The following is a 27,089-nucleotide window of genomic DNA, read 5'->3' on the forward strand; positions in this document are numbered from 1 at the left end:
ATACTTGTCCTCTGTGACTAATAATTGAAGCGTGACAGAGACTTTACAAAAGATTTATGACGTAAATTGAATTACAAACCGTAGGTTTTATGACTTTATTCTCACGTTTCCCCACGCCCAAACATAATATAAGATATATTTGATTTTTCAAGCCAAAGAAATCTATAGAGGATAGGTTATAATTACCAAAGAAGAAAATGAAAGAAAAGCAAAGAATAAAATTATTCACCCGAAAGGCATTCGCGTCTTAAGGTTTGTACAAATTTTATCTTTACTTGTCCCTTTCTTAAACACAAAGGAAGTATAGGACGACGATGACGTAATATGCGAAACTCACCAATACGACGTCCAATCAGAATGTTGGATCTGAATCCTTTTGACACCTATCGCATTTTGATTGATTGCACAAACGAAAGAATAAAAAGCGACTTCTTTCCGAATGTCTTGACTGCGGATTATCCCTTTATAGATATGTTTGTTGTTGTTGGGTTTTCTTTTACTTTTTTGTTGGGGGTTTTTTTTTTTTTTTTGGTGTTGTTTAATTTGTTTGTTTGTTTGTTTGTTTGTTTTGATTTTTTTAGCTTTCTCAGTTTTAAGACTTTTTGACAAGTTGGTGACCATCTTCACTATCGGTATATGATGTACCTAAAACGTGTTGGTCCAAAACGGGGGAAAAAAAAGTGCTATTTTTTAAATATTTTAGCTGAAAATGGAATTTTCTTTTCATGATCAAGGTTGTGGTCACTCAAACGAGTCTCAATCAGGCAACGGTCTGTAGCCGTGGAGAATAGCATGGGTTAAGTCGCCGCTTTGTTCAACATTCAATGTGAAGGGATAGATGGCAAACAATATCAGTTTATAGTCTGCTTTAATGCCAAGGTCAGGCTTCTGTATTTGAAGACACTTAGAAAAATAAGATGGTCTTGTGCTAATTATAGCTACTATTGGCAAAGGAAAAGTACTCCAAAGATTCAAAAAGCTCACCTACCAACATGCTATAATATTTAAGCGCTTATTACTTTTCTGCTTGAGAGAAAGAGAGACAGAGACACAGAGAGAGAGAGAGAGAGAGAGAGAGAGAGAGAGAGAGAGAGAGAGTGGGAGGGAGGGAGGGAGAGAGAGAGAGAGAGAGAGAGAGAGAGAGAGAGAGAGAGAGAGAGAGAGAGAGCGTTGACTTAAAAGGTTAGATCGGGGCCACTTTCTGGAATGTGCAGGATCCAAACTGCATGGTACATAGATATCACAAGTACACTGGTTTGATTATAGCTTTTGGAAATCCGATGACAATGAGTGACCCTTACCTTGACATTGGGCACTCTTCCGCAACCAATCCTCAAACCTTGCCGTGTCCTTTTTTCGTTAAATTACTGTTAACCGAAAAATGCATTATGGGATTCCTGCAATTTCAGCTTTGTTGAAAGTCACTGAAGTACCTTGAGGCCAATTTTACAGTCTAGATTTAGGCCCCAGAGTTCCTATCATAGACTTCCTTTCAAAGATTTAGGAGATCACTTATTGTATTCTATACACCCACCCCCATCCCAGCCACACATACATTTCCACCAACACTTCCAATTCCCTCCTATCATTTATTGTCTTCTCCATCCGTCTTTCTGCATTTCTGGAATGAGATCATATTTATTAATTATTACTTAAAACATATTTTGGGATACAGAATGAAAGACATTCAGAAGAATATATTATTATGATGATGATTATAATTTTGAGAGAGATAAAATGTATTTTTTTTTTCAGTGTACATCATCTCCCCTTGATGTTGTTTTATAACAATTATTATTATTAAAAAGTATATTATATTTATATTATAAGTGCTGGCACGATTATGGATTTGATATGATTCTAAAAAGGCAAGAAGTTACTGATTAGGGAATTCCACATCTGAAATAGTCATTTTATAATTAGACCAAAAGAAAATAAGATAAATACATAAACAAAGGCAGCGGTTAGTTAAGTGCAATAATATGCTAAGAACCACGGTATTTGGGAAGTAAATATAAGCATTTCGACATTTAAAAAATCAAATGACCTTCTAAATTAGAACTTTGAAAATTTCAATTTCTCAAGTAAAGTTCACAAAAAGTTATACGATACTGGAACCGTTGAATGTTAGCAGATTGTTGTGGGTTTTTAGATCTTTAAACAGATCATGTTGTAAAAAATGACTTCCCAAAGCTGTACATGGAAAGGTCAATTTTGATTCTGTATTATGTTCCTTACTATTACTATCCTTTACAATGGGAATATTAGTTTACCCTCAGTTTGACAAGCACAAAACCCTTTGGACGGCGATAAAATGTTGGAAGAGTCACCGACCTTTCAAAAGAAGCGATCAAATTACTACAATGTTATAGATACAGAACTGACGTGACTGGTTTTCATTTTATAGCAACCTGGAAAACGATCCTGGGGATTAACAATTTTGTTGGCCAGCCGTGAACAATACCGGCGAATTTTAGAGGCTGCTGCTGTAAACATTGGGATATATTCCTGCTCAAAATGCCATAATGGCCCCCAGAATAACTAAACATTATTTCTAAATCTAAATCATTATAATATTATTGCGCGGAGTTTTGGCCTGACAGTGGAGGCATAGAGCTTGTTTTTTTTTTTATTTATTGTGCCTTTATACGCAGGGACATGCAATGGCTATAGCGTGTTTATCTTATATTTGCACAACGCATTTCCATTTTTAATGTAATAAGGGTTGATCCGAAAAGTTTACTTTTGTATTCTATGTTTCAAGTAAAACGCCGAAGGGGTTAATTTTTAAGACCTTGAGTTTACATAGTTCGACGTGCTCAGGTCTCATAATTGAACACAATTATGGGCGTGGTTTAAATCACTCACCACTAACACTATCAGCAGTTTACCCGGGTTACTTTTACCCCATGCCTATTTATTACATTTTTATGAGACAAATTATAGGCATAATATCAAAGCTAAAGTTTTATAGTTTTTGCATGATAACGGCAGTTCAATAAACCTATCTATGTACATGTTTATTTTTAATACATTTTTTAATAATTTTGAAAAGTAGCAAAATATCTAGGATTGAGTGAGTTAAGACTGTTGTATTGGACAATATTTGGCGTCGGGTTGAGAGTCGTTCCATTACAGCAATAAAACTATAACAACTTAGGTTATCAAGCATGCAAATAGGAATACGTCGGTTAACATAGTCTCATCTTATCACTTATTCAACTAGAAATCTATAACTTTGAAAACATAATTCAAGTTGAGAATACTTGCACTGTCTAATTTTCAAATTGCTATATTTTGGGTGGGGATGGAGAAGAGTTTAATGACACTTTCCTACAAGGTTCAGTCTTGCTCATTATTTGATAATAAGACAAATGATATTATCATCGAATAGAATAGTATAATTCACAAACAGTGATGATAGATTATATACTGTCTAAACGTTTTGGATTGCCTGCATTTGAATGTAATTTTTGTGAATGGGACTGGCCTCAGGAAACGAAATTAAAATGTATTTTTCTTATCTTATCTTATCTTATCTTACTAAAGGCTTAATATTGGAATTATCCTTTAAATGTCTCATACAAAAGCTTATAATTACAGAATCTTATATAGCTTGCATTATATCATTCAGAGACAGTTTTACACAACTTTGAATGTAAGGAAAAAATGTATCAATATGGCAATGAATGTAAAATCGAAAAATACTATCATAGAAAACTGGTAATTGAAAATTGGTCTTGATCAAATGAATCCTTCTCTAACGCCTAACAAATATATTGTCTCGTTATTTATCTAAAGATACCGAACAATGTGCTTTAAGATTATTCTTATTCAAGCTTATTTGAATGTTAGAAATAGTGTATGTTGACATTATGGTGCATTTTTTACTTTGTACTAGGCTCAAAATACTATACAGTGAAAGCAAACAGGCAAGCTGCTAGCTGAAGAAGCGGAATGTAGACCTATTGGACAAAAAGGATATTATAACAGTTTCAAATAGAAAAAAAAGTGAACTTTTTTTTTCAAAGAACGTATTATCATATTAGTTTAACAATTTTACGCTTACGAATGCTATAATTATTACCTCAACACACTGTACACTGTGGTTTCAAGAGCTTAAGTCGTAGAGCACACACCTAACAAACAAAGAGATCAATTTAATCTGAACCCTCTGTCCACCCAAAACGGAATGGGTTGCTAGGCCGTCAAATCTGGCGGAGAGTATTATTATGAAATTATTGTACGCTAATGAAATGAAAGAATGTCTAACATTGCTGAAACCTGTACTTTCTCCTACTCCATGGTACCCATTACTCTTAAATGACTATTTATTTTCACTGTAGTTGATTAGTGTGAAATGGTACATCCATCTCATACGATGCAGTCTACTATCTATAACTAATTATGCTATCTTTTTTGTTACTAGCAGTATTTGGCCTTGCCTCTACTCAGGTTTACGTTCACTCTTAAGTCAAATAGCTTACCATTTGAAACGCCTTCGTCAAGGGTACATCGTCCACACACACACACACACACACACACACACACACACACATATATATATATATATATATATATATATATATATATATATATATATATATATAAAGTTAGCACCCTTGTCACCCTTCCGCCCATTAATCACGATTAATTTAATTTTAAATGACATTGAACAAATTTAAATACTTTTAACTTTCGGATTTATGTTAAAAATAAAGCTAAATTTTAAGCAGAAAATGTTAATCTCCATAACCCCCCCCCCCCCCCCCCCCCCTCTCTCTCTCTCTCTCTCTCTCTCTCTCTCTCTCTCTCTCTCTCTCTCTCTCTCGCACTCATTCCCTCTATCCATCTATCTCTCTTTTTTCCTGGGTGGGGTTCCTGACCTCCCACAGTGGACAGGGAGGTACATACTGTGTCTTCTTTCCCCTTATATCTGTTTGCCAACCTGCTTTCTCTCTATGTCTTGGAATGAGATTACTTGGTTTTGCCCAGGCCCTGCTCGGATACCCTAGCTGGGAGGGAAACAGTCAAATGTATAGTTAGAGTTTTGGGAGATGATATTTTTTCGTTGTAAATCATCTCTCTATTATGCACTGTATTGTTTTGTTTACTATTATATATAATTTGTAAACATTTGACTGTAAAATGTAGGTCGAAACATGACGAACATTTAAAAGTAGATTGCTTGTCTATGACTTTTAGGTGGTCTCAAACTAGAACTTTTATAGTGTGCTCTTGGAATTTACGTTTCCTATTTGAACAAATTCCCCTTTGTCTTTTCTTTCTTGGGTGCTTTAATTGTAATTCTAGAACTTTTTGCTATCCCATTTTCTTCCTTTTTACTGGCGCTGAAATGACCTTAATGTGTTGCAAGCGCCGTAAACCCCTTAAAAACAAATAAATCCCTTTTTTCCTTTCTCTCTCTCTCTCTCTCTCTCTCCCTCCCTCTCTCTCTCCCTCCCTCTCTCTCTCTCTCTCTCTCCCTCCCTCTCTCTCTCTCTCTCTCTCTCTCTCTCTCTCTCTCTCTCACTCTCTCTCTCTTTCTTCTCTCTCTTCCTTTCTCACCTCCCTGTTTCCTTCACTTTATTTATTCCTTCCTTCCTTCTTTCTTTCTTTTTCTGACGACTTTCTGCTCATTTTGAAAATAATGTCTCAACTCTGAGATAAGTAACTTCATTCACACAGATCGCTTTATAGTTCCATATTATAATACGTGTTGATCCACTCCAGTGAGTTCCAGGACCAAGTCTATTCATCAATATTCAACACAGTCCATGGTGTTTAGACTCGGGAATGTTATTTATAAGATCAAGATAATTCTTCACTCACCTCAGCATGCCTCGATATCATATTATTTGAACCACAAAACGGTCATTTTGTCATATCGCGGAAAGGAGAACAATGTAGCCTAATTTATTTTAAACCACAAAATTAAAAAAAACTTGAGCTTTGTTATAACTCAACATCCACTAAACGTGCTCAAAGTGCTTTACAGGGGGTCCCGGACCAACAGCAACACGTAACATGTAGACCGACACATGACACCTGTTGGGCGGTAATACACTTTTTTTTCCGACAGAGACAACGCTGTTAACGGTCAGGTACTCAATTTACACCTGAGTACGGTGAGAGAATGTGAGCAAAGCGCCTTTTCCAAGGACTCGGCTAGGCGCCGAGCGAAGCACGAACCCAGCCAGGACCTTCCGATCTGAAAACGAGTGTCATACCACGAGACCACATAGTCGCAATATAAAGGAGCTATGGCATAAGTATTGGACTTTATCGGAGGTTTATTTTTCTAATCAAAATGTTAAAGAACTGCCAATGTGTGGTATCGTGGTATGCACTCGTCTTCTGACCCGGTAGTTCCGAAGTCCCAATATGAGTGGCGTAAAGTTGAGTCCATGAAAAATTCCCATTACCCATGTTCTCTCACTACACTCACATGTAAAATGAGTAGCTGATCTGTAACATCATTGTTTCTGTCCAAGGAAAATTGAAATAGCGCCATAATATATGATTCGTAAACATTTGAGTGTATCCCTCTTAGTTGGGACCCGTGCTTGTTTCTGGGTGAAACTTTCAGATGATCTCAAACTAAGTACTTTGATACTGTGCTCTTGGAATGAATCTACATCTGTTTCCTATTTGAACTAATTCTCCTTCGTCTTACTTTCTCTCGGGTGCTTTAATTGTAATTCTAGAACTTTTTACTATCCCATTTTCTTTCTTTTTACAAGCGCTGATATGACCTTAATGTGTTGCAAGCGCCGTAAAAAAGGGACCGCCTTTTGAAATACATATCTAAAGTGGGTTGAAAAAGGTCGTGTTCTACACCGAAGAGAGGTGTATCAACTTTACGAGCAAAGCTATAATGAACTTACGAGTACATACTCGCTTTAAAGAAAATCAATGTATGTATATATGTGTTTGATTGTGAGTGTGTGTGTGTGTGTGTGTGTGTGTGTGTACGTGTAAGGGGCGGGGGGGGGGGGGGGGGGGGGGGGGGGGGTAGTAGGGAAGGGGGTTGATCTTCCTATACATTCTGTTATATCATAAAAACTTATTCTTAATATTTCATTCAATCACGTTCCGCAGCTATTGGTATTTTTACCGGAGCTTAATTGAATCAAGCACATTGTCAAATGCATACAATTAATGCCCTCGGAGTTTAAATGGGTTTAACCAATGAAAATTCTATTTGCCCTTCTTGGTCATGACAGTGTTCCAGTGTGTCTGTGACGTGGATTCAAAAGCAAAACTCTTACATTTTTATGATCTTCTCTTGCATTTTATCCGTACCCTTTGAAAACCAGCATGTTTTAATGAATCAATTTTGGATTGATTTATGTATATCTTCCATTTATATCTCCTTTTCATTTGGCTCTTTATATCAACTCCTTTTTAGCTTATTCCAAATTGAAAACGTCGCTAATTCAATCTCTGGGAAAAATGAATGATAGAATAAAATATAAACTCCATTTCAATTGCCAATAACCTTGACTGAATGTTGTATATTCCACTTCTTTATTCTTATTGAACTGTCATTCCATTCTAATTCCTAGTCCTTTTGCAACCCATCTCAGGTATATCGTTTATTTTTATTTATTTTTTTTTTGCAAGTGATGCAAATAGAATGCGTGACGCAAATACAATGTGTAAAGAAAACTACTATAAAGCGTAATATCCATTAAAATGCTCTAAGCATAAATTAACACCTGGGCTTGGTCTTCTGATCTCCCAATGCAGACAAGAAGTCACTTGCCTTCTATATCTGTTTACCGTTTCCGTGTTGCGCTCTGTCTATTCTGGATTTAGAGTGCTCTGTTTTTTTCTGTTTCTGGATGAGATCCTTGGCTGGGAGGGAGACAGTCAAATATATAGTACTTTACTTTTTGAGAGATGATATTTTAGTTCTTGTAAATTTGTGAAAAAAAATCTTAATCTACTTTTAAATGTTCGTCATGTTCCGACCTAAATTTTACGTGTTCTTGTTGGCCAGGGACCCTTTGAAAAGCGCGTTGAACACATGTAGTGGATATAGCGTTACATAAGAGCTCAAAATTGTTGGGTTACTTGGGTTTTTTTTTTTTTTTTTTTTTTTTTTTTGGAGGGGGGGGGGGGGGGGGGGGTGGGGAGAGCGTTGTTTTTTGTGTGTGTTTTGTTTTGTTTTGTTTTTGTTTGTTTTTTTTGTTTTTTTTTAGGAAGGGGGGTGGGGGGGGGCGGGGGAGGGGGCGTTAAAGGTCGGGTTTCTCCGAATTGATCGGCATTTGGAAGTATCAGTTTTCTAGCCAAAATGAGAATCGCGTCGTGTTAGTATAAGGTAGTTATTCCCAAATCATCTCCATCTTCATTTTTTTTTTTTACTATTCTTCTTGACAGGTTTTCATTTTTCACTTTACCAACCATTTGATTTTTATGATTTCCTTCAATCATGAAGTAAAAATTGTTATGCGTCTTGTAGCTATAAATTAACTGTCTTATTTTCCTTTCATTGACAGAGCCAGCCCCCTGCCTACTACGATGTCGCTACCCCAACCAGAGATGTAGAGTTGTCAGGAGGAAATTCGAGTGAAGATGAGGACAGAGGACAATGGGGAAACAAGGCAGAGTTCATCTTGTCTTGTGTTGGACTCTCTGTCGGCCTGGGAAATGTCTGGAGATTTCCGTACCTGGCCTATGAAAATGGCGGTGGTGAGTTACTAGAGCATCTGGATGGTTGTGGTATCGCTTGAAGATTTTGGCGGTGTTGTTGTTTGTGGTAGAAAACGACGCACACAGACAATGTTACTGATGGCGATTGAGGTGATGATGGTGCTGATGATGATGATAATGAGGAGGAGGAGGATAATATGGAGGAAAGGAGGAGGAGGAGAAGGACGGGAAGGATGAGGAAAAGAAGAAAAAGACTGAAAATGCTAAGTTGAAAAAATAAGAAGATTGAAGATGATGATGATGATGATGATGATGATGATGATGATGATGATGATGATGATGATGATGATGATGAATTTAGGGAGGATTACGGGGCTTGAAATAGTTAAATGTAATTTCACTACCAATGAACGATATGCAATGTTATTTATTATTTATCGCTTACAATAATATGTCTTAATAATTTGACTACATGCCACCCCAGCCGCCTTCCTGATCGCCTACCTAGTTCTCCAGTTGTTGATCGGTAAGCCATGTACTTTATGGAGTTGGTCATGGGGCAGTTCTCTGGCAAGGGACCCACCAAGGTCTGGGAGATGAACCCCGCAGCTAAAGGTAAATCACATACCATGCAACACTCTTAACATAATCAAAGGGGTATAATCTTAAATAATATCCATGTGTCTTGACTTACTTGACTTAGATGCCTTTCGCGTCTCGACCGAAAGATCGGGTCGCCTTGGCTGTTTCCAGTATTTCCTGTGTGAGGTGTCTCCAATATTGCCGGTCCTCTGCTAGGGTTCTCAGATTTTCAAGGTCCCCTGCCGTTATGAGACTAATGCTTTGTCCAAGTGTTGTGAGGTTTTTGTTTAGGATCACGGGGAGTGTTGTGATCGGTCTTCCTCTGAAAAGGTTCCGTGTTTTTGGAAGTATCCCGACATGGCTTGGTTTGCTGGTATGTTTTTGTCCCTGCGTAGTATGTGACCGAAAAGTTGCCATCGTTGTTGTAAAATGTCAAGGGAGATTGGTCTTTCTTTTGTGATCTTATAGAGTGATTCATTTGAGATCTTTTTGGGGTATTTGATGTCCAGTACCCTTCTTAGCTGTGTGCGATGGAAGGCATCCAGATGTTCTTCTTCGGATTTTGTCAACGCCCAAGTGCCGCAGTTATACAGAAGTACCGGTTTTACAAGAGCATGGTACAGTTTCAGTTTGGTTTTTCTCTTTATTTTGTCACCTCTAATCCATACATTGGTGAGTTTACTGAGTGCGGCGTTTGATAGCTGTTTTCTTCTTTGTACATCCTCGGTGTCTCCAATTAGTGAGCCGACTTTCTTTGTTCTTTTCCATTCCTCTTTGTTCCTCGATATTGTTGTAAATTCGGTTTTATTGGCATTGACTTGGAGGTTATATTTCATGAGGGTATTTTGTATGATGTCTATATTTGCTGGTGTTGATCCAATAAAATCGACATCATCTGCATAGGCGATTTCTCTAGGGAAATGTGTACTTGGTTTATATATATATATATATTCTGGGGTTTTTTTTCTTTCCTATATCCTTCCTTATTTGAGTAATGCAAAATTTGCTGCTCGAAGAAATAAATATGAAATTGAATGTAAGCTTCAATTTAATTACAAAAACAGATCAAATGAACGTTTCGGGTTTCTCCTTTATCAACAAAAAAGGATGAATGAAGCACTACATGAGATTATTTGAGTAATATGTTTGCACCGACGACATTTACAGCTGTCTTTGATTTAATGCTGTACCGACAATCAAGCTATCTGCTGGAAGGCAAAAAAGTATCCAAATTGTACTTAATTACGATATCTATACACTTTAGTTTCATATCTCTTGTAATTACAGAGGGGAAAATCAAATGGACTGTATGAAAACCCCACAAATCAATAATGATTACATTGAACAATCTTCCGTTTCTGAATTGTTTTTGTTTTAAATCAAATTATGTATCCAATGAAAGATGTTTTGTAAAAATATAGTTCAACATTGCCATCCTCCTTCACACACTTTACCCGCCCCTGACTCCACCTCCTCAGGAATTGGAATCTCCATGTGTATCATCTCTTTAATCGTCGCCATTTACTACAACATCATCATGGCCTACACACTCTACTATTTCTTCTCCTCTATGCAAGAAACACTGCCTTGGACAGAGTGTAGCAAGGTGAGTTGCTGACATGGTAAACAAGTCGATTTATAAGGGGTAGCAGCTACTACTACTACTACTACTACTACTACTACTACTACTACTACTACTACTACTACTACTACTACTACTACTACTACTACTACTACTACTACTACTACTACTACTACTACTACTACTACTACTACCACTACTATTACTTCTACGACTACTACTGTTACTACTACTATTATCACTATTACAACTACTGCTGCTGCTGCTGCTGCTGCTGCTCGTAATGCTGCTGCTCCTACTCCTACTATGGTGTTACTGCCGCCTCTACCGTCACCAAAACCACCACCACACTACCACTACCACCACCACAAGCACCACCACCACAAGCACCACCACCACCAGCAATACTACTACTACTACTACTACTACTACTACTACTACTACTACTACTACTACTAGTACTACTACTACCACTACTACTACTACTACCACCACCACTACTACTACTACTACTACTACTACTACTACTACTACTACTACTACTACTACTACTACTACTACTACTACTACTACTACTTCTCCTCCTCTTCCTGCTACTACTACTACTACTACTACTACTACTACTACTACTACTACTACTACTACTACTACTACTACTACTACTACTACTACTACTACTACTACTACTACTACTACTACTACTACTACTACTACCACCACTACTACTACCACCACTACCACCACTACTACTACCACCACTACTTTTATATCTATCTTGTCTTGACAGGAATGGATTGATAAGTATAACTGCGTGGAAGACAGGGGGTTTATCTACGACGATTGCAAGGGTACCTCAACAACGAATTGTACTTGTACGGGGAAGGCAAGCATCGACAATAACCTTACTTTCGCTTGCACTCCAAAAAGGCAAACAGCTGCAGAAATATTCTTCTAGTGAGTATCCTGCTTTTTATTGTCACTCATTGGTATTGTGGCTTGTCCTGTCACTGAATTGAGGTATTTTGGTCGATGTTAAAAGCGGGGAACGTGATCACCCCTGAGTCGGTGGACTTTCCAACGGTCCATTGCCGTACTAGGGCTGGGACAAGAAATGAAGCGAGTAGGAAAGTGCCAGAAGATAATAGAGAATAAAAATTTCGCGACGGCGACGGGGGCTCGAACCCGCGACCTTACTGGTACAACTCCGCCTGGCCGGGGAGAGCGTGACTCTACCGTATGAGCTATCCACGATCCCAAAAAAGATCGCATCTAACCCTAGTCTTATTAGAGCCTTTTCTTCCTGACTTCTTGAGGTCACGAGTTCAACACACACAGAAACGCCGCGAAGTTGGCCAACATTAAAGCTTAATAGCTAATATTCTCAACACAAACATGTAACATAGAAACGATTGAGACATTGAATATGCTCCGGTACCTATTTGGGGTGAATATTTAAGTGCCTGCTCCACTCACTTTTCTGAATTAAAAATAGGTCGAGGGACCCATTGTAAAGCGCTTTGAACACGTTTAGTGGATATTGCGCTTTATAATGCTCACGTTTTTATGCATTATGCATCACATCGGCGTGGTACTAGATTGAAGCAATGGGTCGCATAATAAGTTCATTTCGTGTATTTCTATTTTTTTCGGCTTAAACTAATAATCATAACTGATGAGGATTTAGATATGTTTTCCTACCTTCGCCACTTCTTATATCTGATTTCTTTCTCTTAGTTCAATACCCTATTTATTAATAAACCTTTTATCCTTGCAGCAAAGAGGTCATCCAGAAATCAGACGGTGTAGACCCAGACCAGATGGGAGACCCTCTATGGAAACTTGCCTTGTGTCTTCTCTTGTCTTGGATTGTGGTCATCTTCTGTCTCATCAAGGGTATTAAGAGCTCTGGAAAGGTAACAAAATTTCTTGTTTTCATGTGCATGTTTGAAGATTTTAAAAAAATCGGAAGTGAATATCAATCTACCAGAAACTGAGATCGTTGAATTTGAATTATTGGGGGGGGGGGGGGGGGGGGGGGGGGGGGACCCCAAAATTTAATTTAACAGCTTCATGAAAATAACTAAAAGCAAAACAAAACTAATTATTATTATTATTATTATTATTATTATTATTATTATTATTATTTATTATTATTATTATTATTATTATTATTATTATTATTATTATTATTATTAATATTATTATTATTATTATTGCTGTTGTTGTTGTTGTTGTTATTATTAATGTTCTCGGAGATTGGGATTGTGATAGAACTATTTCGTGATATTACCCGTCGTGTGCAAAAAAAAAATCTGTTTCATAATAATAATATGTCAGGCAAAGTACAAAATCACACAAGCTAAAATGAGACGAACAGGATAGACAATGTTCTCTAGTTTCTCAATCATCATCAGCGCGATAGACTGTTTAATTCTGTTCTTTAAACGAAAAATAAACAGAATATTCAATTATTTAATTTTTTTTTTATTCGAGAGAAACTTGTCAGTGTTTTAATACCTTTTTTCACTTAATCCTTGGTGTCTTAAGCTGTTTAAATGACGAGAAATCAAGATGTCTTTAAATCTCTCCGGTTTAAAATTAATAATTAGCAAGTTACATACAAGTTTTTTGGTGGGATTTGAGTGTTCCGAGATTTATCCTTATAACATTAGCAAATAAAATCCACATTACCTTTATTAACCCAGCAGATTCCACTGGTGTTCTTATCCTACTTCCTTACCGCGGGCATATTTACTGTGGTGCTCCAACCGCGGAATCGATATAGATAGTATGCGCTTAGCTAAGTAGCTCACAGCGTTGCCATCCGGACATATAACGGAGCAACACACAAAACTTTGTGTGACCATGATCGTTTATAGTCAGGTTAATACAAATACGGATGGCAAAAAAAACAATAACAAAGACCTGAGTGACGTCAACTTCGAACTATCTATAATGCGTACTTTCTCAAAAATCCCTTTGGTAGAAGACGATTGTACGTAAGTCGTCCTTGATCCAATCTCAATACAATTTCACTCACTCACTCAATCCTCTACGGTACGTCTCCAAGTCTCCTTGGAGCGGCCTCGCTGTCTCTTTCCTTATTTATTTTTTTTTCTTCATAACAATAGGTGAAAAATACATTTAAATATATATTTCCTAATATCCATTCAAAGCATGATAGATTTCAATAATAAACTAGGTTTATGCGGTTATGTGGTCTTGGGGTATGAAACTTGCTTTCGGATCGGAAGGTCCTGGGTTCGAACCTCGCTCTGCGCATAATTGAGTCCTTGTAAAGGCATCACATCCTCTCACTGTACTCGGGTATAAAATGAGTACCTGGCCGTTAACAGCGTTGTCTCTGTCCGAAAAAATGGTAATATCGCCAAACTGGTAAAATTGCTGTTGCTGTTGGTCAGACACACTTGTAAAGCACTTTTAGTGGATATTGTGCTATATAAAAGCTCACGTTATTTTTATGGTGTTTCTACTAAATAATTACGAATTGTTAGAATTTTTTTTGATTATTGTTCCCTTCAAATATAAAAATATTAGATATTGGTCTAGTTACTAAACTAATTCTGGTCGTATCAAAGGTATTCGTGAATACTTTTGACCCGGGATGCAAGTTGCCGACCCCTACTATTCGCTGCTTGTAATCGGTTGACCCGGGATTCATTCACTTTTTCATCAGAGCCCTAATAGGGACAGTGTACCCATAAAAAAGTCTTTATAATCACTATTATGATCTTTATTCAATTTTCAGGTCGTGTACTTTACCGCTACTTTCCCCTACGTCATTCTACTCATCCTTCTGATTAGAGGGTCCCTCTTAGACGGAGCTATCGACGGTGTGGAATTCTTCCTTGTACCTAAATGGGACAAGCTGACGGATGTTGATGTAAGGAGATGATCTGCTAATTATATTCATCTAAGATATCGAGGCTTTGCCATAGACGAAAAAAGGAGCATCTTGATGTAGCATAATACAAGAGTTCCCCATAATGACTTAAATGATTCAAAGCGTAATATTAGATTGGGCCTTTTAACTCTTTTGTATTTTTTCTATCATCATGTACTTCCATGTGGCCCTTTTGGTTTCGCCTAGACATTGCGTCTTTTGCTTAGAGGAGAAACAGCCTGTTGAATGTATTTTTTTTTCATGAAATGTGTTTTTTTGGTAAATTATCTCTGCGTTGAATATTGATACTATTTATCACATTTTTTGAGATGTTCATATCCCCCTTTGGGTATGTCTTGGTGTATTTTTAAGTGGTCTAAATCTTGACACAATCTCGGGATTCACATCTGTTTCTTTGCTCTACTTGTCACATGGGCCGTCAAACCTCGAAATTCAACAAAGCGCAATTTTGGAGAGAAAACAAACCAACAAAAAAAAAGAAAAACAAACAAATAGTTCTTCAAAGCCATAAAGCCCATGGATCCGGCGTTTAACCGGTTTTTTTTTTTATAGCATTAAATGTTGGTTACCCTTTGGATCAGACTCGAATCTAATGGAAAGTATTTTTCGTCAGATCCAACTGACCCAGAATGCTGGACAAGAAATAAGGGGAGAGAGTTCAGAAAAAGCTCGATTGCACCCGAGATCAATCACGGCCACGTTGCTTGTGAAGCGAGTTCTATACTAATTATTTTGACTCCTAAACCAAAAACGATAGACAAAGGCTAATATATTTAAAAAGCTGAGTAGTTTTTTTGTCAAAATTATTTGGTAGACTAAAATATGGTATTTAACTGGAATTTCTGTTTCGATTAGGATGTTTTAAAACAAAAACGAAGATGCATTGATTTTGCACTATATATAATATGCATTTTCATAAGGCTAGCACTATTCAGTATCTGATACTGAATAGTGGTTTTGCACTATTCAGTATCTGATACTGAATAGTGCTTTTGTACTATTCAGTATCTGATACTGAATAGTGGTTTTGCACTATTCAGTATCTGACACTGAATAGTGGTTTTTGTACGGTGTTTTTTTTTTTTCCGAAACCTGACAAAGTTATGGGAAGAGGACAGCTGTGGGAGTGAAACTGGGACTCAGAAAAGTGTACACCAGTGGGGAGTGAACCTGGGACTGGGTTTCGGCGGGTTTCGTAATAAAAAGCAATTACTTTTTACGAAACGCGACGACACCCGGCAATATCCGACAAAGTTATGGGAGGTAGGCAGCAGCGTGTGTGTGTGTGTGTGTGTGTGTGTGTGTGTGTGTGTGTGTAGGAGGGGGAGGGGATGAACCTGAGATTCAGGGAAGTGTACACCAGTGGGGAGTGAACCTGGGACTCTGGGTTTTGTAAAAAAGCAATAAAAAATGTGTGTGTGTGGGGGGGGGGGGGGATTACTTTTTTTACGATTCCCGACAATATGCGGCAAAGCGTGGGGAGTGAACCTGAGACTCAGTGAAGTATACACCAGTGGGGAGTGAACCTGAGACTATGGTTTTTGGCGGGCTTCAGCTAGTTTCATATAAAAGCAATTACTTTTTTACGAAACCCGACTAATCCTGGCAATATCCGAGAAAGTTATGGGTAGTAGGCAACAGTGGGGAGTGAACCTGAGATTCGTGGAAGTAAACACCAGTGAGGAGTGAACTTGGGACTGGGTTTCGGCGGGTTTTGTAAAAAAAAAGCAATTACTTTTTGTTTACAAAATGCGCCAAATCCCAACAAAATGGGGCAAAGTTATGGAAAGTAGGCAAATAATGGGGAGTGAACCTGAGACAAAGGGAAGTGTACACCAGTGGGGAGTGAACCTGAGACTCTGGTTTTCAGCTGGTTTCAGCGAATTTCATATAAAAGCAATTACTCTTTTACGAAACCGACGAAACCTGGCAATATCTGAGAAAGTTATGGGAAGTAGACAACAGTGGGGAGTGAACCTGAGATTCATGGAAGTGTACACCAGTGGGGAGTGAACCTGAGACTCTGGTTTTCGGCGGGTTTCAGCGAGTTTCACATAAAAGCAATTACTTTTTTACGAAACCCGGCAATATCTGACAAAGTTGTGGGAAGTAGGCAACAGTGGGGAGTGAACCTGAGACTCAGGGAAGTGTACACCAGTGGGGAGTGAACCTGAAACTCAGGGAAGTGTACACCAGTGGGGAGTGAACCTGAGACTATGGTTTTTGGCGGGTTTCAGCGAGTTTCACATAAAAGCAATTACTTTTTTACGAAACCCGGCAATATCCGACAGTTATTGAAAGTAGGCAAACAGTCGGGAGTGAACCTGAGACTCTGGTTTTCAGCGGGTTTCAGCGAGTTTCATATAAAAGCAATTACTCTTTTACGAAACCCGACGAAACCTGGCAATATCTGAGAAAGTTATGGGAAGTAGACAACAGTGGGGAGTGAACCTGAGATTCATGGAAGTATACACCAGTGGGGAGTGAACCTGAGACTATGGTTTTCGGCGGGCTTCAGCTAGTTTCATATAAAAGCAATTACTTTTTTACGAAACCCGGCAATATCCGACAAAGTTGTGGGAAGTAGGCAACAGTGGGGAGTGAACCTGAGACTCAGGGAAGTGTACACCAGTGGGGAGTGGACCTGAAACTCAGGGAAAGTACACCAGTGGGGAGTGAACCTGAGACTATGGTTTTTGGCGGGTTTCAGCGAGTTTCACATAAAAGCAATTACTTTTTTTACGAAATCCGGCAATATCCGACAAAGTTGTGAGAAGTAGGCAACAGTGGGGAGTGAACCTGAGACTCAGGGAAGTGTACACCAGTGGGGAGTGAACCTGAGACTATGGTTTTCGGCGGGTTTCAGCGAGTTTCACATAAAAGCAATTACTTTTTTACGAAGCCCGGCAATATTCGACAGTTATGGGAAGTAGGCAACAGTAGGGAGTTAACTTGAGATTCAAGGAAGTGTACACCAGTAGGGAGTGAACCTGAGACTCTGGTTTTCGGCGGGTTTCAGCGAGTTTCATATAAAAGCAATTACTTTTTTACGAAACCCGACAAAACATGGCAATATCCGACAAACTTATTGAAGCAGGCAACAGTGGGGGGTGATCCTGAGATTCAGGGAAGTGTACACTTGTGGGGAGTGAACCTGGGACTCTGGATTTTGTAAAAAAGCAATACCAAGGGGGAGGGGGAATTACTTATTTACGAAACCCGCCAAAACCCGACAAAGTTATGGGAAGCAGGCAGCAGTGGGGAGTGAATCTGGGATTTGGACACTGATGAGGATTGAACCTGGGACTGCGAGATGCTGATTCCAGTGGACAGTGAGCTCAGAATGTACTTTTATTTCGAAACCTACCGAAATTTTCAAAAGTTATGGGAAGTGGGCACCATTGGGCAATGAATCGGGACTCAGGGAAATGCACACCGGTTGGGAGTGAACCTGGGACTGTGAGAAGAGGATATCAGTGGAAATGAACCTGGGACTAGGGAAGATGGATACCAGTGGGAAATGAAGCCGGACTATGGGAGATGGGTACCAGACGAGAATGAAGCAATTACTTTTTTACGAAATCCGCCAAAACCCGCCAAAAAACCATAGACTTAGGTTTACTCCCCAATAGTGTACACTTCCCTGAATCTCCGGTTCACTCCCTCACTGTTGCCTACTTTCTTTCCATAACTTTGTCGGATATTGTCGGGTTTCGTAAAAAAGTAATTGCTTTTTTTTTACGAAACCCAGCCCCAGGTTCACTCCCCAACGGTGTACACTTCCCTGAGTCCCAGGTTCACTCCCCACTGCTGCCTACTTCCCATAACTTTGTCGGGTATCGGCGTGTTTTGGCAGGTTTCGTAAAAAAAGAAACACCCCTAACAATACCACGTGTATTCAGTAAATAGATGTCAATTGTAGTCTAATATTCAGTATCTATCTAAATTATTATTATTATTATTATTATTATTATTATTATTATTATTATTATTATTATTATTATTATTATTATTATTATTATTATTATTATTATTATTATTATTATCACGTAAATTTTAATATAGTACGGCAATTAATTCACGGAAGTACATCGCTCAATTAAAAAATGCAGAAAGTCTGCCCACATATTTATAATGAATCGGGTTTGCCTTAGATGACAAAACAAACAAACAAACAAACAAACAAACAACAACAACAACAAGAACAGCAACAACAACAACAACAACAACAACAAATGAGACAAACAGAAAAAAAACAAGATTTTTAAAAATAATGAATAATAGAAGAGCACAATAATGAAAAACAACAACGAGATGATAACACATAAAAGATATTCGTAATAAATCGATAACTGATTAAATTACTCCAACTACTTGATTAAAAAAGAAAATCATCATAATCATAATAGTGATGATGACGATTACAACAACAATAATAATAATAGTAAGTAAGTAGAAATAATAATAATAATAATAATAATAATAATAATAATATAATAATAATAATAATAATAATAATAATATAATAATAATAATAATAATGATAATAATAATAAAAAGTATATTACAAGCAAATAAAATTATAAAAACAAAAGTTTAAAAAATATCAATAGACAGAGGAATTTAAAAAATAATGGGGAAAAAAAAAAACAAGTCACCCCTACCGGGATTTGAACTCTCGAACCTTAAAACTCAGAGTCAAACAGCTTACATCCACCAAGCCATGGTGTCACTGAACTCTTAGTGACATTTAATCATGTCTATTTAGACATTTAAAAATGGATTTGAATGCCACTCTTATTTTGATATTTTGAACTATGTTAATTGCATAAAAGCAAAAATTTAAAAAAAATTACGATCAAAATATTTTTACAGCTTTGAATCGGGCTGTCAGTGCATGTGTTCAATCTGGAAGTAGGTCAACAGTTTATTTCCATTCAACCGAGATTGTCGCACTTTTCACTCTCTCTGTAAAAAAGAGTTCCTTATGGATACTGAATAGTGGCAAAGCACTATTCAGTATCTGATACTGAATAACCACTTCCTTTTCATAATACAGGTATGGGTTGCTGCAGCCGGCCAGATGTTTTTCTCTCTCAGTGTGTCATTCGGAGGTATCATCATGTTTGGAAGTTACAACAAATTCAAGAATCAAGTCTATTAGTGAGTATTTAAACCAATATCTTGATGTTGCGTTGAGAAAGGGTGTAACGATTTTTTTTACATTGAAGTTTACTTAGGGACACTCTTAGATACCAGATCTATACTCAAAACTTGAGTGAAAAAGAAACAACATACTTTTTATCGGGGTAAGGAATAGTAATGTCATATCTAAAAATAATCAAACTTTAACTCTCTCCTTACCAACTACAACAGGAAAAATCGTCACATTTGTTACGATAGAATGAACATTTTTGTTAATCAGAAACGTTTTGTACATCACAATATCTTTTGAAAAAATATTTGTTTCGTCAAGCTCATTATGCTACACAAAAATTATTTATAAGAAGGAACTTATATCTCTTCAGTTTGAGTGTTAAAAAATCAATTTTTTTCTTGAAATGGTCGGTAAGGAGAGATTTAATAATATTGTTTCAATAATAAGTTATCGTAAGTTAACTATAAAATCAGGAAGATCTGGATGCATAATACACAATGTTTACTTTTCAGGGTCTGATTAATCTCAATATGCAATTGTTTAAATGCGGTGGGTTATAAATTAAATGGTAAATGGTAGTTAAATGACTTGTTGGATTTAGATAAAAAAGGAACTCATCAAACGTATTACTTCGTCTTCTTTCTGGGCACATTACAGCGATTCCCTCTTCATCAGTGTAATGGATTTAGTCACCAGTATCATTGCTGGCTTTGTCGTGTTCACCACGTTTGGAGGAATGGCTAAGACCATCGGAACTGACGTGGATAAAGTAGCTAAGGGAGGTAAGTAAGCACGGGTCTGTGGTGATACTTCGTAATAATGATGATGATGATGATGATGATGATGATGATGATGATGATGATGATAATAATACAATGGTAATAATGATAAGACAATTATAATAATGATGATAATGATAATAATAATAATAATAATAATAATAATGATAATGATAATAGTAATAATGATAACGATAATGATATTGATGAAAACAACGATGATGATGATGATGAGCTGCAATAGTGTTGTATTTGGATATTTCTCATATCACCTCACTTGACTTTGGTATCAATGAGCAGCTGGGCTATAGGTGGTGACGTATAATGTAAATATAATGAATTAGACAACAGAATGTCTTACAGGTGACTTTAGTCTTATGAATATATCACATTTACATTTCTTGCAATCTATTGAATGGGAAATCTGTACACAATAATTTGTTATATCATTACTTATCTAAGTCAAAATAATATTAAAGTATCACATTATGCCCTCCCAGGTTATGGTCTTGCCTTTATTGTGTACCCCGAGGCCTTGTCTAATCTACCACCATCACAGCTTTGGTCCATCCTCTTCTTCTTCATGTTGTTTACACTCGGACTCGACTCAGAGGTAAGCCAATGCACCAAAAAGGTAGACTTCTTCATTGGTGCACACACACACACAAAAATGTAAAAATAAAAGTGCTATCTCTTCTATTTCCCTATATCATTGGGTTTTTGTTTTGTTTTTTGTTTGCTTGGTTCTTTGTTTTTTGTTTGATTTGTTTATTGGGGGGGGGGGGGGGGGGTAAGCTATTTTATTTTATTTTGTATTGTTTTGTTTTTGCTTTTTAAAAAAATCCTAATCAGTCTCTATCCCCTATCTAAATTCATCTCCTTTGTATTGCATTTTTTTGTGTGCGTTTAAGTGTAGACCTAGCTTTAGTATCTTTCAATTTCCCCACTATCGTTTTTTTTTTAACTGGACTTGAAATGGTCTAAAAATGTCGCAAGTATTTTACCCCCCCCCCCCCCTTACAAACAACCCAATAATTACATAACTCTATAATATTTCCAGTTTGGTTTGATGGAGACGATCCTTACTTGCCTCCAGGACGAACTCCCTAGACTACGAAAGTACAAGAGTCAACTGAGTATTGGATTGGGTATCATGTGCTACTTTTTGGCTCTACCCTGTACAACTCCGGTAAGTATTCTTTAGTCATTGAAAGGTTTAATTGGCTTAGTCTTAATAAGAGAAAATACAATGATTTTTTTTTATGACTCTCCAATTACAATCAGGCGGGGAGATGAACTCAAAATATATATTTCAAGATACTCGACTTCAATTAGGAAGAATACATTTATATTCCGTACTGCCAAAATATGGAACAGTTTAAATTCTCAAGCCAAAAAAGGCTAAAGAGATTAATGAATTAACAAATGTCCTTGATTGGAAACTTTGTGGCTTATGCTATATATATGACAGAGCATTCATACGATTTCAATAATAGGAATTTATTCTTCTTGGATATTTTCTTCTCTTCTATCTGTTTTTTTCCCTTTATAATATATTTTTATCTCAAAGGATATGCAATGTATAATGTACCGTATATCGTTGCTTATGTTTTAAGTGCATTTACTGAACACTCGGTCCATTTTAAAGCCCTATTACTGTTATAATATATACGATATATATGATATTAATATCCAGATAGATTTACCACATATTGAATACAAATTAAAACTGCTATTAAACAAACCGATCTTGAACTCGCATGGCTAATGTGTTCCCACTTGATGTCCTCAGGGTGGAGATTATGTCGTAACAATCATGGACCATTACGGAGCTGACTTCTCTGTCCTGTTCTTGTCATGCTTTGAGGTCATCTCTGTTATGTGGGTTTACGGTAAGTTGGTTGACGTTCTTCTTGAAGAAGAAGAAGAAGAAGAAGAAGAAGAAGAAGAAGAAGAAGAAGAAGAAGAAGAAGAAGAAGAAGAAGAAGAAGAAGAAAGGAGGAGGAGGAGGATGGTGACTTTAATATCTTTGTTAAAGATGAAATGAACTCCAATTGCATTCATTTCTCTTTGTTTTTTTTTTCAAGGTGTGATGCGATTCATGAAGGATATAGAATACATGTTGGGGGCCAGACCCCACGGATGGCCCTACTGGGTATTCTGCTGGACTTTCTCGTCACCCATACTCATTGGTGTGAGTGTATAAATATTCTTTACATTTCACAAGTCACTTTGACATTCTGTGGGCATAATGAAACGACCTGGGATAAAGATGATACGGTTTTAGGTGTAAAACAGAATATTAGATTTCCTTGCAATCTAGTTGCTATGTAAGAGAAATATTGGCAAAAGTATTCAGTATTGTGTCCATGTATTTTCAGGTCTGATAGCCAAATACAGCTTATGAGTTTGGTTTAACACTGTTGTAATTTCGTAAGACCATTACAAATTGGTTTATCAGACCTGTATAGATATATAAGTACAGACAATCGGCTAAACCTAATTCACCTAACCATAGTTAAATATCAATGTCCATCATTTATATTTTAATTTAAATTATCCTTTTCCATATGTTGATGTGATATTTTACGATTTCTTCACATGCAAAACAACAAAAATATTTTGCATTCTTAAAATACAAAATCTTGGCTCCTTAGCACCTTTGATGGAAACATTTTAAGGCAACTATCCCGTTAGCCAATGAGTCCATAGTTGGTAATGCTTTTGTGTGGAATAAGGACAACCTTAGTTAACATTCCTGGACTTTTTCAATGTTGCCAATCAAATTCATACAATAACACGCACTTCGTTTCTTCTCTTATTATATTGGGGTTTGATATTCATCGGTCTGAGACGATGCCGACGATGACGATGGTGATGATGATGATGACGACGATGATGATGATGATGATGATGATGATCATGATGTGTAAGGGTTTTTTGGTGGTTGTTTTTTTATGTCATTCGGATGATCTAGACAAGAACTTTTGAATATGGTAAAAAGTATCCACATATTACTAATAATATTATTTATCATTTTCATTTATTTTCTTTATTCCGTTTTAGTCCCTGACAATCTACCGAATGGTCAAATACAAAAGTCCTCAGTACGATAACAATGAGGACTACCCTGACCACGCCCAAATCATCGGATGGATCTTACTGACCATCGCACTTATCCCAGTCCCTATCTGGTTCTTCAAGAGGATATACGAGTCCAGATCAAAACCACAAGAAGAGGTAAATATAAAGAATAAAACGCATAAATATACAATGAAATCCTGATAAATTCAACACCGCTGGACCAGAAAGATGTGTTGATTTTATGCAAGATTGATTGATTTATCCATTATCATTATAACACACTTAAATGAGCAACAGAAAATCTGGGACCAACAAGAGGAGTTCACTTTATGCAGAAGTTGATTTTAAGAATGTTGACTTTATGCGGACTCCACTGGAATCCATTTCTACGGTTTCGCTGAGCTCAGGCGCTCGTAATGTAATGAATGATTCACTAATTCCCCCATAATCTGGTCGCATGAAATACTCGTAAAATTGATATTTCAGACAGTACAAGTTACCTATTATGAGCTTTTCTACACTAACACTCTTGCAATAATTTTGTTTAAAGCCAGGAATTAGTTCATAATGGAGTTGATTTGAGTCGTGTGTGTAAAGTGTATTATCCGAGAAACCAAAATAGGGGCCATAGTTTTACGATTATTGTCATCCATCGGTTCAGTACGTGGCTTTCGTAAACTCATGGCCTGATACCGTAGCCATCGTTAACATATTATAGCCTGCACTGGAACCCTATAGGACAGGCAGTTTGACGTCATTTTTTAGGTGTGTGTTGTGTCTAGTGAGTTGTCGTTAGTAGAGCTCACGGAAACAAGTTATTTCATTGGTTGAACTATTGAATACAACTCACGATTAGTTTTCTTTTGTGGCAAAAGACTGGCATTTTGACGTCATTTTTTGGTCAGTGTCAGGCTATAACATTACGATGGCAACGCTGATACTGATACTGACCAACAAATGGCGTCAAAAGACTAGTCTTTAGCCACAAAAGAAATGTCGTGAGTTGCATTCAACCGTTCAACCAATGGGATCACTTGTTTCCTTGAACGCTACTTAAGACAACTCATTAGCCGGTCCACAAACCTAAAAATTACGTCAAAATACGGGTCTTATTGTTGTGTTTTGAAACGCGTACCCGAAACCTTTTATTGATCTCATCATCCGCTTTATTACTGACACAAAAGTGACGCAAGTGCCTAGAACCCCTTTAACCAAAACAAAACAACGGAAAAAAACACACAAAAACAAACAAACAAACAAAAAAAAAAAAAAAACAAAAAAAAACAACAAGCAAACATTAACATGATATTTTCCTTCCACAGAGATGGGCCTACGTCTTCAAGCCCACTAAGGCCTGGGTACCCAACGATGGTCAGGCATATCTGGTACCCGAAAATGGATACCCAATGACCAAACAAGGAGTGGACAACCCTGCACTAAATAAATATTGACGACAGATCGATATGAGTCAATCGGTTCCATAATTCTACTCACGGCAAAGTATTTTAGTTTAAATTGTGTTTTATTTTGTGTTTTCTGAATTGTAAATGACCTGGCATGACTACCTGTCATCAATATGGGTTAACTAATTATGGGTTTTACTACCATTTATGTGTCTAATCTATCACATTTTTAAACCATAGTAGATATCTAATGATTTTAACATTTTAAAGGAAAGGATAGGGGAGAAAGAAATATGAAAAATAATTGCAGAATTTTATAAACGTTATTTTTATCAGTTCGCATTATTGCTGTAATCTTAAATGATCTTATTGGGTGAGATAAGGGATTCTTTAAAACTTACAAATTTAATTTTATGATCACATATTTGATGTAATATATAAAGTGACAGATTCGTATCCATTACAAATTTTAGCAGAGATATAAAATTTAGACTAGATGGTATACACTTTCTCAGCCTAAATAATGTTCAATCTATACCAAATCATGCCACAACGAATTAAGGGTTGATAGTATATAGGTCTATAATGTTCGTGTGGCGTCTCATCTTCAGTATGTAAATCTTGGTGAATATTTCTAAAATTACACAAATAATTTAACAAGATTTGGTTATTAATTCACTATAGACCTCACCAGCCGTGTGGGTTTTGCCCAGGAAGAGTTATCAGATTTTTTAAATAGTGTTGTTTTTTTTCGCAGTGTTCTTGTTTTCCATGTCAAAATGTGAGCATGATGAGATTTTATCCAGACTTCTTGGCAATCCAAACGGTTCACGCAAACATCCTTGTTTGGTTTTTAACTATTAGAATCAATCATAGAATCTGACATATTGAAATGAAAAAGTAATTTCCGGCTGGTGAGACTCGTATGGGGTTTCTCAAAAGTATAATCAGAGTTGGCAATGGTACGAAACAAATGGTTTTTATTGTTGGTATTTTTCAGAAAGTATATTATTTTCCTTTTCTTTTGAGATGAATTATAAAAAGATTCGCCAATTTCTTTTCATATAGAAATTTCATAACATTGTAAATATGCATTTTTATCATATATATATATATATATATATATATATATATATATATATATATATATATATATATATATATGCCATTTTATATGTCTTTAATTTTACACAAATATTACGAATCCAGAAGAAAAACAGAGAATAAAATATTATATAGATCGAGTTGAAAAGATAAAAAGCGAATGAATATATAGACAGTTTGAAATAACATTTTTCATCCCTATTTCGTCATTGTAAAGCTCTATATAAATATGTATCTTCGTTTTCTTCTCCATTTTTATTGTAAAATTTACTTAATTGATCATATCATTCCAACGAATTATTTAAATAAATTGATGACCTGTCGGAGGAATTCAACCATCGCAATATATAGACCCTGTCCTCAAATTAATTCCGCTTTGTTCTTATGAATTTTCTTTTTTTCTTTTTTTTTTTTTTTGTTTTGTTTATTTTTGGGCCTATTTTTTTTGGGGGGGGGGGGTGTTAGTTTTGGGCGTTTTTTTTTTTGTTGTTGTTGTTTTTTTGCCATTACTTTTCTTCTTCTTTTTTAAAAAAGTTAAACAAATTATTTTATACAAGGCTCTACATCGACGTGTACTTATTCGCAGGTCCGATAACTGATAATGGTTATGGGCGTATTGTTGTAATGGAAATACTTTCGATCCAACGTATAACATTGTCCAGTATAATAACAATGTTAAATCAGGCCCATAACTGCGCTCGGTTTTCAGACCTGCTAATATATGTTTATTATCTTATAGAGCGCAAGTGTGTGGGTTGATAGTGTTGACATCTATTATCTTATGATGTGTGTCATAATGCTGTTAAGTCATTTG

The 27,089-nt window shown here is 36.6% G+C and overlaps 1 protein-coding gene across 1 annotated transcript; it reads left to right on the forward strand.

Moving 5' to 3' along the window:
- Positions 1-8,504: 8,504 nt before the first annotated feature.
- LOC144970900 (sodium- and chloride-dependent neutral and basic amino acid transporter B(0+)-like) lies at positions 8,505-25,445 on the forward strand. The gene is made up of 14 exons (XM_078911038.1): positions 8,505-8,697; positions 9,143-9,273; positions 10,719-10,846; positions 11,610-11,776; positions 12,597-12,735; positions 14,592-14,726; positions 19,807-19,910; positions 20,563-20,687; positions 21,185-21,297; positions 21,745-21,873; positions 22,477-22,576; positions 22,772-22,878; positions 23,751-23,924; positions 25,091-25,445. The coding sequence occupies exons 2-14, from the start codon at positions 9,192-9,194 to the stop codon at positions 25,217-25,219; spliced, it is 1,632 nt and encodes a 543-aa protein (XP_078767164.1). The 5' UTR covers positions 8,505-8,697; positions 9,143-9,191; the 3' UTR covers positions 25,220-25,445.
- Positions 25,446-27,089: the final 1,644 nt, after the last annotated feature.

This window comes from Berghia stephanieae, chromosome 4 (assembly GCF_034508935.2).
Source record: "Berghia stephanieae isolate SIO BIC M18660-M18661 chromosome 4, UCSD_Bste_1.3, whole genome shotgun sequence".
Lineage (NCBI taxonomy): Eukaryota > Metazoa > Mollusca > Gastropoda > Nudibranchia > Aeolidiidae > Berghia > Berghia stephanieae.